Below are 16,104 nucleotides of genomic sequence, written 5' to 3'. Positions count from 1 at the left end.
GAGGGGACAGGGTGACAACTCCCACAGCGAGATGCTCAGTGTGCACCCGGGGCTGAGGGGGGATCAGGTCCGGCATGGAGCTGTCCTCACGGACCTCAAAGGAAAGGATCCAGGGAAAAGAGGTCCCAAAACAAGGGTGTCACCTGATTGCATCTCTGTCACACTTCCACTTCCTTTTCTGCTGCTATTAATTCATTTATTCATTCTTCAAACAACTGGGAGTCGGTGTTCTCTACCTGGATGCTCAGGTGACAGAAGTAAGTAACACAAGACAGTTCCACCCCCCACTCCACGCAATCTGGTCCTGGTCTAGCGGAAGAACATGTAGAAGCAGTGACTGTAACTCAGCATGAGAAGTTCAACAACCGATGCTTAAAGCACTTGGGGAGCAGTCCCCCGGGCTTCCTGGAGGAGGTGGTCGGTGTCGAAGGAGGGGCCTAGCGAGGGAGAGCGGGATGATGAAGGGAGAGGGGTGGACCAGAAACAGGAAGCCTGTAGCTGGGAGTGGGAGGCAGAAAGGACAGCCTCGGGGTGGGGGAGGCAGAGAAGCCCACTGACCACAGGGCCCGGGAGCCGGCCCCGCCCTCAGCGACCACACCACTGCTCACCTCACCTCACCATTTAAAAAAAACCTAATCAGAACTTAACTCTTCTGTGGCTGCTCAGTTTCTTTATCTGCAAAGGAGTGAAAAACCCCGGACCTTGCGGACAATGACACAGAACTGAGACATTACATGTAAACGACGCTGGCTCGTAGGGGCAGGGGTACGCTGACACCATCACCGTCACTGACTGGGAGCAAACTTAGAACCAAAGAGATGTTCTAAAACAAACAGAAAGAAGGCAGGTGTGAATGAAAAGAAGACTTACTGGAGGCCTGGATTCGTGCCAGGAACTGGGAAACATTTACCTCCCTGGGGGCTGAGGTTAATGCGCTGAGCGGTGATGAGAGGGCTGGACAGTCAGTGCAACCAAAGTCCCGAGACAGGGGCGGGCGCACTTGCCGTAAGAGGCACAGAGACAGGGCTTCACAGGGCACAGCTCTCCACCACAGAGCCCGCATTCCAGCCGTGGGAAGGGCTGTCGCCAGCACAAGGAATGCTGCAGCCCCACGAGGTCTGGCATCGACCCAGCGGCCCGCCTGACCAGACACTGACACTCTCACCAGGCCGTCCATGCGGGGCCACGAGCGGACCTCAGGGGCGGGGCTCCGTACGCAACGGAAAACATCGCAGAGGCGGCATCGCAGCGTCTTCAGATATCTGAAAAGGCTGGACTCAATGAAAAGAGAGGCTTAGGCCACTCGCGTGCAGTTACAGGAGGGGTGACAACAGGGAAGAACATACTGACATTCAGGTCACACGGCCCGCTGTGCTGGAGGGCAGGCCGTGGAGGGCGAGAGTTCAGGGAAGTACGGGGCTGGACCCTACGCCGCAGCCCTGGAGCTGGGCTGAGCGCCTGATGGGGACTTTGCTGAAGGGCAGAACAAAGTCCTGGAGGAGGGTGGGGGGTCACGACGACCCTGTCACTGACACCCCTGCCACCCAGCGCCACCCCACCTCACTGGGGATTTCAACCACACGGCACAGAGTAAACCCCCAAATAACAGAGTCAGTGAGAAGCTGAGACAGACCATCACCCAGGGGTGTGTGGTGCCTCCACTTCGTAACTGCCAAGTTTCTCCCGTGTGTCTGTGTGTAATCTGGTTCTGAGTCATTTCTGCCCTCTCGTAGGTGGGTGCGATCGGAGGCAAGAAATAAGTCTCTTCTAATAATAATAACATGAACAGCCACAGCAGTCCTGCTGATGCTTACAGACAGCTTGCTACGAACCAGGCGCGGTTCCAATCGCACGCGTGTGTCAAATGGCCCTTCACAGCCGCCCGGGGAGAAAGTGACCGTCGTCTTTATTTTACAGACAAGGAAACAGGCACAGGCCTGAGTCCCTTGCACAGTCACCTAAGAGCCTGAGTTCACTCATTTACTGGGTACTATAAACAATCCTCATTAAAAGTATTTCTGCCATGAAGTGAGATACTCTATTGGAAAAATGCCGTATAAAGGAGACATCACCCTACGACCATCCCCCCGAGAGGAATCGAGGTAGCAGCCAGCACTGGCCCCCCAGATTTTTCATCCTGGTGAGTTCCTCTTCCATGAGGTGCCCCCCTCAGTCTGCCCTCCTGCCTGTGTCTTGCGCTGGGCAGTAAAACCTAACTGTATTCATCATTCCAAAAGCATGGAGTCATCAAATATCCGGTGGCCAGAGTTCCCTTCCAGCAATACTTCCCACCCAGGCCTCCAGGTCATAAATCAGGCTCGGACCGGAGGGGCCTCGCCCACCGTGCTGGGCGCCCGGCTCCCCAGGCGGGCACGTGCCTGCATATGTTGTGGATGGGAAAAGCCACCAGCCTCCACCACCAGGGGCCGCAGGAAGGAACGTGGAAGGCTGATTTCTCTCATTATGGACGGGGTCAGGGGTGTGTATATGATCCAGATGCCTGGAAGCTACTTTGGTGAAGAGAACATTACACTGTGGTCCTCGCCCCGGCAAAGATCCAAGAGAAAACGCACTACTTGGTGAAGGTCTTTTCAAAATTGTGTTTTGGGGGCAGTTCCTGCTTTCAGGAAACTAGCAAAGGAGAAGGCACGAGAGTGACCAGAGGAGGCTCTCCCAGACGCCGTCTCCCAGAGCCTCCGAGTCCGCGCACACACGGGCACAGGCCGCAGAAAGCGACTGGAAAGCGACTTTCAGAGCGGGGTGGGCTGGTCTCCTTGCACACACTTCGTCTCTCATTTCTTAGTTATTAGCCCTTGCCGCCAAGGACTGCGGCCAATGAAAAATAAACAGAGAATCTTCTTAGACCATGGACTTCTTTCGAGGAGGATGGACCCACCAGGTGACTCAGCACATCCGGGGTCTGACTCCAACCAGCGTGACTGTGACGAACGAAGCAGGGACATCATCTCTGCCAAGTGTGCCCAGAGATGAGGCAGCAGCGGCCAGGAAAACGGAGCCCTTACCGGAGCCGCTCCTTCTGCGCAGCTGCACCCCATGCATCGGGGCGGGTCTCCCTGAACCGCGGAAGTTTCAGACCCACTGAGGCTTCAGGCCCTGGGACCTTCAGGTTCCAATGACACAAGTGCATCAGGGAATGAACATTGAGCTCTAGAGTGACCTCTGGTCAGAAGCTTCTGCGCTCTGAGGGTGAGACAAGTTGGAACTCCAGGTGCCCCTCCCTCCACAGAGGAGAAAGCAGCTGGTTTCAGGGCTCTGTCCCTCAGGCGAAAACAGATCTAACTATGAATGAACCAAAGGAAATATGCAATTCATTACAAGGACTAATCTCCAAACAAGAGAAAACTGAAGGGCTAACATCAGACACTCCTATTTAAGCCCCTTGAAACTACACGAATCCGAAGTCCTAGGAAGTTAAATGGAGAAAATAATCCTAAACAGATGATAAATCCCCACCTGCTTCACCCTACTCTCAACCCCTCTTCTAATGCTCACCCTCATCCCCCTCCTCACCCTCATCCCCCCTGCTCCATCCTCATCCTCATCTCCATCCCACCCCACGTGGAGACTGGGCACTGCATTTATACAAAAGAAAGGCAACTCCTTGGTGAAGAGAGACCATAAAAAGGCACAGGCCTACCAAGACAAAGTTTGGCCACCAGACTGGCCTCCGCAGGAGAACGAGATGAATCCCTGTCTCCAGCTGAACCTGGCCAGCAAGAGGGTGCCCACTGCCCTCCTGCTGTGCCTGCAGAGCCCGCCCACCCTGAAGACTTGCACAGACAATGGACGGGACCGTGTGCACCAATGCCCTACTTAAAGGCTATGGGAGCCAACGTGTTACAAGAAAAAAGAAGCTGTTAGTTGGAAAAGTCATATAATGACCCCTGGGGCCCTACAGGCAGGAGGTCCTCTAAAAATAGTAGCTGTTATCACCACCCATTCTCCCTTCATAGTTTTGAGCTCAAAAGTTTCCTCCAGCCAGCAGCACCAGCACAGCCCCAGACCCAGCGTGGCCCTGAACTTCCAGCCGCAGCACTGCACGCCCACCACGGAGTCAAACCAGCTGCGTCTGTAGAGCCATAATGACCTAACCGAGGCCAGGCTCACACGGACTGAAATCGGACAGTTGTGATGGAATGAAAATATTTTAGCAAGCGGCCAATACATGTTTGAGGAAAACTGACCGAGGTCCCCCTGCCCCATGGACTTCCTCACTTACCTGTCAGAGCCCGGGTTTGGGTGGGTCTCGCTCTGCATAATGGCACCTTTAACAAACCTGCCAGGCGGCCCAGAACTAAACAGGCTGGAGTGAAACAACCTTACTACTGCCAGTTACTATTCACAGGGCTCCGGGGGGAACAGAACTTCCAGTGACTCGATATTTATAAATGCTCCTGTCGTCCCCCAGACGTGTGACAGATTCCTGAGAGATCCTGGGAGCTCTGGCCACAACGAGGGTGAGGTATCTGAGTTTTAAACGGGGAGAGGAGTTGTTAGGAAAACAGAATTCAACACCTAGAAATGCATGCTTGGTGGTTTGCAATCTGACGACCACTTGAATAGGACTGGCAGCCAGACCTGTCTGGGTTACTGCACTTCATTTGACAAAGTCTTGCACACAGAGAGCGCTTTCAGAACACACAGCATCACTGGCCAAGTCACTCTGTGTCTTTTCATGTCAAGTTTTGCTACTTTACAGCCACAGATGCCAAGAAAGGGATAAACTTCAAAGGTGGGCCATCAAATCGGCGGAGTTTGTGTTTACCACTCAGATGGTGTGATCAAAACTCCAACTGCTAGAGAAACAGTAACACGGGTGAGGTGAAGTCAGCCCGAAATTCAAAGTCAGTGTTTCCATTACCACGTGGACAGGGTTTTCAGGAGTTTATATAACTTGATCATGAAAAGAAAAAAAAAAAAAAAAAAAAAAGCTCCAGGCTGAAAACCTGGTCTGTGTCAATCTTGGACCAAACCAGTTTGCGAAGCTCTGAGGTTTGTTTGCTTTTCTCTTTTATCCCTTTTCAAGAATGCAGAACTTTTAAACACTGTCCGTGAAGCTGAACCAAAAAGTACCCGTAAACCTGGTGAGCCGATGCTCGGCAGGCAGCCCTTCTTTTGGAAGAAATTTACGATTTCTTTACAGAGACTTGCCTCCAAGGTGCCTATGCACTTGGGACGTAAAGCACTCAGATTCCTTTTCCACTAGTTCTTCAGCCTGCCCCTCCTCTGCAGGTGACTTCACCAAAAACATTGCAGCTCTACATTGGAATATCCACTTCTCTAGAAATAAACTTCAAATTAGCATTTAACAATCCGGTGCTGCGCCTCCAGGCTGGCCAACGTGATGTAGAAAAAGATGTGCAACAGCAGGTAGGACAAACTGGTAGGAATAAAGCTCACTATTATGACCTCCATTATGTGGGCTCCTCGTGGGATGGAATGGAGCACTTATATCAGACGTCAAAATGGGAAAGACAGAAGGACCAGATGACAGATTTGGACATGTCCAGATGTATCATCGTGAGGAGTAACAGTAGAGAGAAACCGTGTGTGAATAAAATCACCTCTGGAAAAACCTGGGTGTCTGGGAGCCCGTGTATTTAGGCTGTGAGGTTTAGGAAAGCAGGTCTGACTCCCCATGACTGTGCTGCCAGGAATGCTGGGGAGGTGGCCTGTCAGGAGGCCAGGTCTGACGGGCTGTACCCTTCAGCACTGAGAAGGGCAGACTTCTTCATGATGAGCCCGTCCAAAGGGTCTAAGGAGTATGGATCCTTGCCCAGGAAGGAGGAGATAATGCAAGAACAAGCTTCTGTGTGCGTGCATACGTGCGTGTGTGTGTGCGCGTGCGTACGTGTGTGTGTGTGTCTGTGTGGGGTGTGTGTTGTCTGTGTGTGGGGTGTGTGTGTGTGTGTGTGTGTGTGTGTGTGTGTGTGTATGTAGTTCTTTCTGTCTGTCTCTGTCTATACCTTATAGGAGACACCCTCCATACAGTGAGTACACTTACAAATGTGGAAAATGGGATATAGTTTTAGCATATCATGTTACATTTTTATCATGACCTCTGCAGAATTGTTGAAAATATTGTTTTGCATAAAAATAGAAACACCAAGACTCTCTGATCTAGAAGAAATGCTGCAATGCACTTCCTCATCCAGACCCCTCCAGCACAATCCTTCCTACAGTATCAATCAGCAACTAAAGTTATTTGCAGAGACAGGCAAGATATATATTTATAAACTCAAATTTTAAAAATGCGATGAGTTATAATATATCCTAGGATTAAATACTTTTCAGTAATAGAGAACTCATTACTCATGAAATAGCCTTTTCTTCAGACAACACTTGTGGTTTAAAATAAAATCCTTCCTTGTGGCCCTGGGAATGTGTGATTAAGAACTGACCAAAGGATTTTCGATTGAAAAGCAGTACAAAATATCATTGCTAACATTTCTGCTAAGTTCACAAAGACTTAAATCTGGCCAAAGGTAGTCAATGATTTCTATCATTGTAATACTGTAACTAAAGTACCATTATTTAAACACTGTATTTCATCAAGTTTTTAATAATGAAGTGACTTTTCTCAAGCATTAAAACCACATCTTAGAGATGGAATATTATTCAGCCATGAAAAGGGATGATGTACTAACACTGCCACAATGTAGATGAACCTTGAAAACAAGGTTCTGAAAGACACCAGACACCAAGGGTCACATATTATACAATCCTGTTTGGATGAAATGTCCAGAACAGGTCAATCTATTAGAGGCAGAAAGGAAATTGGTGGTTGCCTAGGGATGAGTGGGGAGGGAGTGAGACTAACTGGTCATGGGTACATGGTTTCTTTTGGGGGTGGGCAAAGTGTTCCTGAACTGGACAGTGGTGATGGTTGCACAACCTAAAAACCACTGAGTTGTATTCTTCATGTGGGTGAACTTTATGGTATACGAATCATACCTCAGTTGAAAAATAATAACCACATCTTGAATCACAGATCTTAAATCAAAAATCATTTTGATAGGCATTATTACCCAAGGAACTCTGCACTCAGTAAAACGGCAGAAATGAATGCTAACTTCAGCTCTGTAAAGTCTGCTTTTCAAAGTTGTGCGGTGAGAGGTACTGAATAATGCATGACTATGGATTTGGCTAGAGAACTTCTCCCTACACTTGTGTTCATACCTTTTGATCCACAGAGAATTCGGTCTCCTTTTTATTTTACAGGGAAGGGTTAGTTTATTTCGTGTCACTTGGGCTTGCATTTACGAAAGATCAGGAAATTTCAAAGCCACAAATGGATCCTCAGCCAAAAACTGACAGCTCAGAACCATTATTTTCATCTGTTTCTAGTATCTCAGGTTTCTTTGGGTATAACTGAAAACGTGGGGTTGTATCCCATCGACTTGCAATGCTTCTGTTTTTTCAAATGACAATCACATAACCTACAAAAATGGAAGCAGGATTTGGCCAACGGTAGGTTAACTTTGGGAAGAAGATATTACCTAGATAAAGCACATATGTGCTGACTTTTTCAGATCAAAACTTCAAAATATAATGTGTGTAAGACCTCTGATTTCCCTACGAGTAGCCAGAAAGAACTGCCAGTGTGAAAAAGAAGCTACACACGTCATTAACACTTTCCCCATAAAGACACACGAAATCTTATGTTATGGTTTTGAACAGGATTGAGGTCGCCGTCATACAACGTTACTCAACTTTTGTCCTCTTATCTGTCACATTAGATATTGTTCCTGTCCCGTCTCACTGCTGCCCTGAGAGCACCAGGGACTGAGTGTAAACTTTAGTTTTTAGATCACACCCCAGCACGGTCTTACACACAGCTGGGAGTCCAACACCCAACGTGTGTCGAGGATGCACTTACTAGGTTGCTCATTACCCAGTTCTGCATGGCAAGGTTTCCGTGCGTGTGTTGTTTACAGTGTACCGCACTGACAATAGCCAAAAGCTGCCATGAATTCTGTAACATGATTGCCGCCAGGGTTTCCAAGGGCGTCACGCCCCGCGACTTGATCACGCACGCGCGTACGAGACGAAACCGCGGGGATACTCACAGTTGTAGCCGGGTGCAATCCGGTGCTGCGCCTCCAGGCTGGCCAACGTGATGTGGAAAACGATGTGCAGCAGCAGGAAGGACAAACTGGTGACGCACAGAGACTTTAAGAGCCGGCCCGTGTGTCCTGGGGGTGAAAGCACAGGGGTCGTGAGCGGACTCGACTGGCGCACACGCATGCTGATCTGCGTACAAGCCACAAAGAACCTTTCTGAACATAATCTATTCCAGAGACTGACTCAAAAGTACATCAAGCGTCACCATTACTCTCAATTATTAGCTGAAGTTAAAAGCGTCGGACTTCTTTTGTCCAAACATACAGCTAGCACTGATTAAAAACAACGTGAGAGGAAGGTGTGCTCCCATTTATCACAGGATATGTTACCACAAAATGGAACCACTCAGAAGTCTCCGGTCCAGAAAGTTTCATGAGGGAGTCCTGCCAGCTCTGAAGGAACAGATAATCCCTACCTTACAGAAGTAGTTCCAGAGAGCAGAAAGAGAAGGAAAGTTGCCTCAAACATTTTACCATTCAGAGTAAGTTCAATTTCAAAATTAAACAAGGCTAGAAAAGGGAAAGAAGTCATCAACCCATCTCACTTACAAACACAGACGCCATTTAAAAAATACTTGCCCACCAACGGAAGCAGCAATGTGAAATACAAGACGTCATAATAACCTAGGGCTTATTGCAGAAAAACAAGTGTGGTTTAACAGCAACAAATCTGTGAGGGTCAGTCCTACTTGAGAGGGTTGATGATGACGATGTTCACAATGGACACAGAAGAAGCACTTCAACACGTTCAAAATCCATTTATGATCAAGCAAAACAACACTCAGAAAACTAGGAATAAAAGGAAATATCCTTAATATGATGAAGAATTTATACAACTAAAGCAAACATCCTGTTTATGGTGGAATTTTAGACACAGTCCTATTAATACCAGACGGTCATCGAGGACACTTGGAACCCTTGCCACTTATGTCACTGGGCACACAGGCCTGTGTTACAAGATGAGAATGAAGAGTTGTAATAACTAGAATCACTTGCAGGTGACACTATATCATCAGGACAGAATGTCAACCTGTATCCACAGACCAACTATTGGAACAAACGCACAAGAATGATTCAGATGCAACATCATCTTGCAGAAATAAGAACAGCTCCTCTGCATTGACCATCATCAAACAGAAAACACGGCACAACTGAAATTAGCAACCAAAACTGGTTTATCAGGGTAGACACAATGAGTTAGGAAGCGTTCCCTCCTATTCTAAATTTGTTGGAAAAGTTTGAGAAACGTTGGTGCTCGTATTCCTTTACGTACATTTGGAAGAATCTACCAGGGAAGCCCTCTGGCACAGGACTTCTCCTTGTTGAGAAGTTTCTGGTCACTGATTCACTCTCTACTTTCATAGGTCTGCTCATAATTTCTGCCTCCTTTTGTGTCCACGTTGCCAGTTTCTGTGTTCCTAGAACTTTCTCTAGCTTGTTTAGGGTATCTGATTTGTCAGCATTCCCTTGTTCACAGTATGCACATATAATTGTTCTAAGTTTGCAAGGTTGGTAGTATCACCCCCCTTTCACCTGTGACTTTACCATTTGTATCTTGTCTTCTTTATGGTGTGTGAGTGTAGCTAAGGGCTTCTGTTGCTCTTCTCAGAGAACCAATGCTTGGTTTTGTTGACTCCACCGTTTTTCTAATCTCTGCTTCATTCAGCTCTGCTCTAACCTCCACTACTTCCTCCCTTCCACTGGTCGGCCATTTGGCTTGCCTTTCCTCCTCTAGTTCCTTAAGTTGTACATCTAGGCTACTGATTTGAGAGCATTCTTCTTTTTAACATAGTCTTACAGCTATAAATTCCCATGAGCACTGCTTTTGCCGCATCCCCTACGTTTTGACTTGTTATGTTTTTGTTTCCACTTGTCTCCCGGTATTCTTTGATTTCCCTTGTAATTATCTCTTTGGCCCACTGGTGTTTGAGAATGCACTGTGTAATCTCCATAGATCTGTGAATTTTCCAATTTTCCTTGTTATCAATTTCTAGTTTCATCCCATGGTACTTTGAGAAGATACTTTGGATGATTTCAATCTTTTTAAATTTCTTGAGAGTTTTCCTGTGGTCTAACACATGGTCCATCCTGGGGCATGTGCCATGTAGACTTGAGAACAGGTATTCCCCTATCTTTGAGTGGGGTCGCGCATGTTGACCTGCTAGGTCTAGTTGATTTACAGTGTTGTTCAAGTCCTCTTTCTCCTCGCTGTTCTTCTATCTAGATGTTCTTCCCATTATTGAAAGCGGACCACTGAAGTCTCCAGTTATCATTGTAGAATTGTCTTTTCTTCCTTCAAGTCTGCCAGTGTTCGATTCACATCATATTTTAGGGGCTCTGTTGTTTGCCAAGTATATATTTATAATTGTTATAGCTTGAATCGATCTTATAGCAATATATGATGTCCTTTTTTTGACATTAATTTTTATCTACTTATTTTTTATTGAGGTATAGTCAGTTTACAATGTTGTGTCAATTTCTGGTGTACAGCACAATTTTTCAGTCATACATGGATATACATACTATTATGTCCTTTCTTGCAACTGTTTTTGACTTAACATATATTTTGTCTAATATTAATGTAGCCACCTCAGCACTTTTTTGGTTATCATTTGCCTAGAATATCTTTTTCCATCCTTTCAATTTCAGCCTACTTTGTCTTTGGATTTTACGTGAATTTCCTGCAGACAACATGTAACGGGGTCATGTTTTATTATGCCGTCTACTACCTGTACCTTTCATTGGAGAGTTTAGTCCAACTATATTAAAGTAATTGCTGGTGAGGATCCCTGTCTGTCACGCTGCTGCTCTCCCCTGTGCGTCCTACCCTGCTTGCCCCTCATGTCCTCTACTGCTTCTTTCATTTGTGCTTTTGAAGGATAAATTTGCCTGATGCAAGATTCTGTTTTATTTACACACAGAAGAGTTAGTGAACTTATTTATTTACTTATTACACATACATTCCTTTTCAGATTCTTTTCCACTATAGGTTATTAACAAGATAGGGAATACAGTTCCCTGTGCTGTGCAGCAGGACCGGTTGTTTATCTATCCTGCTCCATTCCCATAGCTTCTTGCTAACTAACAATAAGACTAAATTAATTAATTGGCATGTAAAACCATCAAGTAGATACCCTTTCAAAACCTTTCTTCCCCACCCAATCCGGCTCCAAAGACTATCCTGGTTGCAAAACTGCACGGCTGCAGCCACCCTGAAGGCATCTAATGTCCCCCCACCCCATTCTACCTCTCTGAGCAGGGCAACTGGGGAAAGGGGTCCTGAGGGCTCAAGACTAAAGGGAGATCTTGATGAGAAGAGATCCATGGGGGAATCCTCTAATTCTGGTCCTGGTTTCACCCCCAAGCTACACATGTGTGTAAAAGACCCAAAAGAACTCTGAGAACTGAACTATGCTATAAAGAACCATGCAGGTCCCAGACTGACCCCGAGTGTGCATGCACAGGGCAGACCCCAAGAGAACAGCAAAGGTTTAAAACTGACATTGGAATCACCACCCACAGAAAGTGAGGCAAAGCTTGTAGCTGAAACCAACCAGACTGCCTGCCTGCTGAAACACAGACCCAACAAAGGGGGTGGGGGGGAATCAACATTCCCAGAGGATTTAACACGACCCAGTGACTCATAACACAATATTCAAAGTGACCAGGACACAATCCCAAATTACTTGGCATAGAAAACACCAGGAAAAACTGACCAATTCTCAAGAGTAAAGACAATAAAGTCAACCTTGAAATCAGCCAGATGTTGGAATTATGAGAAAATGACTTTAAAACATCCATTACAACCACACTCCATGAGGTAAAGGTAAACAATCTCAAGATGAACGGAAAGAGCAAAGCTGTCAGCAGAAAAACAGAAAGTACAAAAAAGGGCACAATAAAACAAAAAGTTTAGCACTGAAAAAACCCAACATCAGAAATTTAAACGGCACTTGGTGGACTCAGTAGTACAACAGAGGCACTAACTTGGGGGAGAGGAATAGAAATTATCCACTTTGAAAGCCAGAGAGCAAAAGACTGAAAAAACTTAAAGGCTCTCAGGGACCTGAGGGTCAAAGGTCACCACATGTGTCTTTTCTGTCATTAGAAACATCATTACTGGAGAGCAGAGACAGGCTGCTGTAATGATAGCCGGAAGCCCCCAGTTTGTTGAAGACATAATTTACACACTTAATAAGCCCAGCAAACTCTAAAAAAGGATAAATTTGAAGAAACTATCCCAGAGTCATAACAGCCAACCTGCTGGAAACCTAAAGTAAAGAGAAATTCCTGGAAACAGTGAGAGAAGAATGTTACATTACTCCCAGGGGACGACGATGTGAATGACTGTGTGTTTTTCACCACAAACGAAGAAGACTGAGAGACAACGAACCCCAAATTCTATATCCTGAGAAAATACCCTCCAGACATGAAGACAAAGGGAGATATTCTCAGAAGAAGGAAAACTGAGCGTCTCTGCCACTAGGACGTCTGCTCTGAAAGTCACACCAACGCAGGCTCTTCAGGCTGAAGGGAAATGATCCCAAAGGAAGACTCGGAACATTAGTCACGAACAAGAACAACAGAAAAGGGTAAAAAGATGCTTGTTTCCACACACACACATGCCTCATTACAGCCACGCTCCAACTAACTCGAGGCATTTCTAGAAACAGTCTCTTGTTTTTCTGGTCTTGGAAATATTTTGGGTGTCGTACTGAAATAACTGAAGGTAAGATGTTGCCTGTGTGTTCTGGGTAGTCACTCTTACTTAAACAAGAAACATGAATTATCCAAGGGTATGTCACCTGATAAGTAATCACTCTTAATTAGAAATGTAAGAAAACAGGGCACATATTTAAAAGGATCAAAAATACACATGCTGACTTCCAGCTGACTTCCCAGAGTAACCCAGACAGCAGATTCACAAAATAGGCAACTTACTGCCAGAACAACACGGCCCCAAAGTGCGTATTTATACACCATTTTCCCCTGATGTTTAGAATGCCAAAGCAGGAGAAATTCAGTATTAACAGAAGGAATAAACAACGGGGAGCAAAAGTAGACTTTTTTCAATAAATTTTAACTTGGGTTTTATTCATTGATTTTGTTTATTTATAATATATTTCCTCAAACAGAACGTAACAAAAAAAGATCACTGGTGCACCACAGATTTCATCCAGGAAATGGGATTTAAACATGGGTATGAATCCAACTTCTCATTTATTATACTTTTGGAAGTAATTCAGAGGCCACTGCTTTAGCCAACAATCCCAGTCTCCAGCTTTCAAGTGATTTTAATGGTGACATTTACTGGGAAAGACCCACGGTTCTCATGACTGTGCCCCTGTAAGCTAATTTTCAACTTTTCCTCTTAAGCAGCAATGCATTCCCAAATCCCAGCAATCCTTCAAGGACTGAAGGAGCTCTGAGCCTGCCGCTAATCTTCTTTCTGGGGAAAATGAAACAGCAAAAAGTTGCATTGATGTGCGTTTATAGATAAGTGACCGAGTCACATACAAACTGTGTGTAAAGACACAGTTTGGAGAGTTCTATTTCTATTTCAAAGTCTCTTTCAGCCTTTCCCTGAGATACTTTTACTATTTACTTACAATTTAACTAGAAAGGCCTCGTAGAAGTACCACGTGGCCAGTATCTACGGCACTGAGGGGGAAAAAAGTTCCTTAGAAAGCAAGTGTTTATATTTAACGAATTTCCTGTAATTTGAGACGTCAGAGCACATGAAAAGAAAGTTGATACGTAAAACTGAGCGTTTTCTTTTCTCTTCAAAATGAGGTCATCTACAAACCCCTATTAGCTAGAGAGGTGTGGGGGCTTCAAAACAAGCTGAGCAGTCAAGCATGCAGGTTGAGCACACGAAGCAGCTCACACTCCCCACCTAACTTACAGAAAAGGCCACTGCCTTGGTGTCAAAGTAACACAGATGGAGAGAAGACATAATGTCTCCTACACACTCGCCCTGGAGTCTCCTGGAGGCCACCACCCCAGCGCAGCGCGACACCCTTTTTCGCTGAAAAGAATGACTCACAGAGGCTTTCTGGGAAACTACAGGAGCCCATGGAGGAACACATGGCGAGCTGACTGCCCAGCGCCGTTCCGCCTTCCCTAACTAGACGAGAAGCTTCCACCGCACGCCTGCAAGTGGGCCCTGGACCTCCTGTGCCCCATCACTTAGCCCTCCCTCGCACAAGCTCCATTTTCTATTTCCAGGTTTGTTACTGTCATATTATCGAAGCAAAAAAAAAATTGGTTCCCCCCACCTCCCTTCCAGCTTGGATCTATCATTCACTACCTCAGCTTTAGGTACTAGAATTTAATACGTCTTAAAGTGTTATGATCTCTTCTAAAGGCTCCACACAATGGAGCTGATACCATCGGAGAGAAAACTTCTGTGCTCCGGGTGTGGGGGATGGTGAGGGACCAGGGAGGGGCCGTGAGGCTGCCAGCATCACCCGTGTCCCCTCCTCTCCTCCTTCCAAATTCATCCCATGGGACCCGGTCTCGTCTCTTCTGTGCCTCTCCCTCCCACTTTGACCCAGAGGGGTCTCCCTCTGACTCCGTCGCACAGTGTCTATGTCTCCACTTGTGAATACGTATCTGTAATGTTGATGCCCTGGGTCAGGGAACCAGGAGACAGATTCTGAGGCTGAGACTGCTGTGCAGGGCATTACTGGGGAGGGCTCTCGACCACGACACTGACAGGGGAGGGAGGGAGGCAGGGCTGAGCCAGGGAAATGCTGGCCTGGGATGCAGCTGTAGGGGTGGGGCACTCAGCTGGTCCTCTGGGAGCTCAGAGCTGGAACGGTACTTCGGAGTTGCCTAGGACTGATGCAAGGGGGCTGAGCCTCTGTACCTGTCCCGCTCCATCACCGACCAGAAATCAGATGTGTGCTGTCCCCAGAGATGGGTGTTACTTCAGCGAACCAGCTTTCTCCAGTTGAAGAGTTACTGGGGAGGAACTCAGCTGTGGAATATCTTTGGGGCAGGGGGGTAAGCTCCACGGTCATGGGGGGAGACGGGGAGGCACCTCAGGGCCCCTGGGCCGTCTGGTTCTAGACACTGACTGTCCTCGGATAGAGGAGAAGCATCCCGAAGGCAGGGGCTGCGTCCAGCACAGGGAACGCTTAGCAGGAACCTCATGGCTGACTGTCTCGGGGCAAGAAGCAGGGCTGAGGCCACGAGGTGGGGCAGGGGGTATCAGACTCCAGGAAACCCCAGGGGATCAGGCTTCCCGGTGGTGCAGTCGTTCCTACTGGTGGTTCCTTCTTTGCTCCAGACACACAGAAATCATAGGGAGACTGAGAAGATCACCAGAAAGACAGAGCCAGTCACCAGCACAAGACACCCATCTCTGAGGGTCAGACACGGGAGAGTCGTGCAAGGCTGTGAGGGGCTGGCCTTGACGTGGACACTGAAAAACAAAGCTGGCATCCTGGCGGGCATCTGATCACATGCTGGGGGTCAACAGGGAGGCCACTGCTGGGAACACTGATTAAAACAAGGCTTTGGGTTACAGATCCCAGTTTTCAAAAGGAGGCTGGAAAAGATGTACTTTTTACGAGGAGCTGTGTGCTCAGGGAGGAGGGAGATGGCAGGTCTGACCATGATGGCAGCATCACGGAACGACAAACCTTAACTCCCCAAGACATCCCACAGGTCCAAGTGGGAAAACGACAAAGGCATTAGAAGGGGAGGAGCACGGAGGTGTGGAGGAAACCAGGAGAACAAGTGGGGGGGGGGTCTAAGATGAAGAGGGACCCCCCCCCCCCACCCTGTGTTAAATACATGGAAACAAAACATGATTCAAAATTACGAGAAGAAACAGAAGGCAGAAAGGATGACTGGGACAGGAATCCACCACAGGGAGAAAGAAAAATCATGAAACACACTGAAAAATACTTTAAACTAAGTCGCCTGGGATCCTCAAAGTGAAGTATGTTAA

General features: G+C 47.0%; 1 protein-coding gene across 1 annotated transcript in view; it reads right to left on the bottom strand.

Moving 5' to 3' along the window:
* Nucleotides 1-16,104, bottom strand: part of PIEZO2 (piezo type mechanosensitive ion channel component 2) — a 280,908-nt gene that overhangs the window by 183,750 nt on the left and 81,054 nt on the right. The window contains 1 exon segment of the mRNA XM_032467129.1: nt 8,091-8,216. Within this exon segment, the coding sequence (XP_032323020.1) occupies nt 8,091-8,216 (126 nt within the window).

Source organism: Camelus ferus, chromosome 24, assembly GCF_009834535.1.
Source record: "Camelus ferus isolate YT-003-E chromosome 24, BCGSAC_Cfer_1.0, whole genome shotgun sequence".
In the NCBI taxonomy this organism is placed as follows: Eukaryota; Metazoa; Chordata; class Mammalia; order Artiodactyla; family Camelidae; genus Camelus; species Camelus ferus.
Note: the sequence above shows the minus strand (reverse complement) of the source record. Positions and strands in the feature narration are given on the sequence as shown.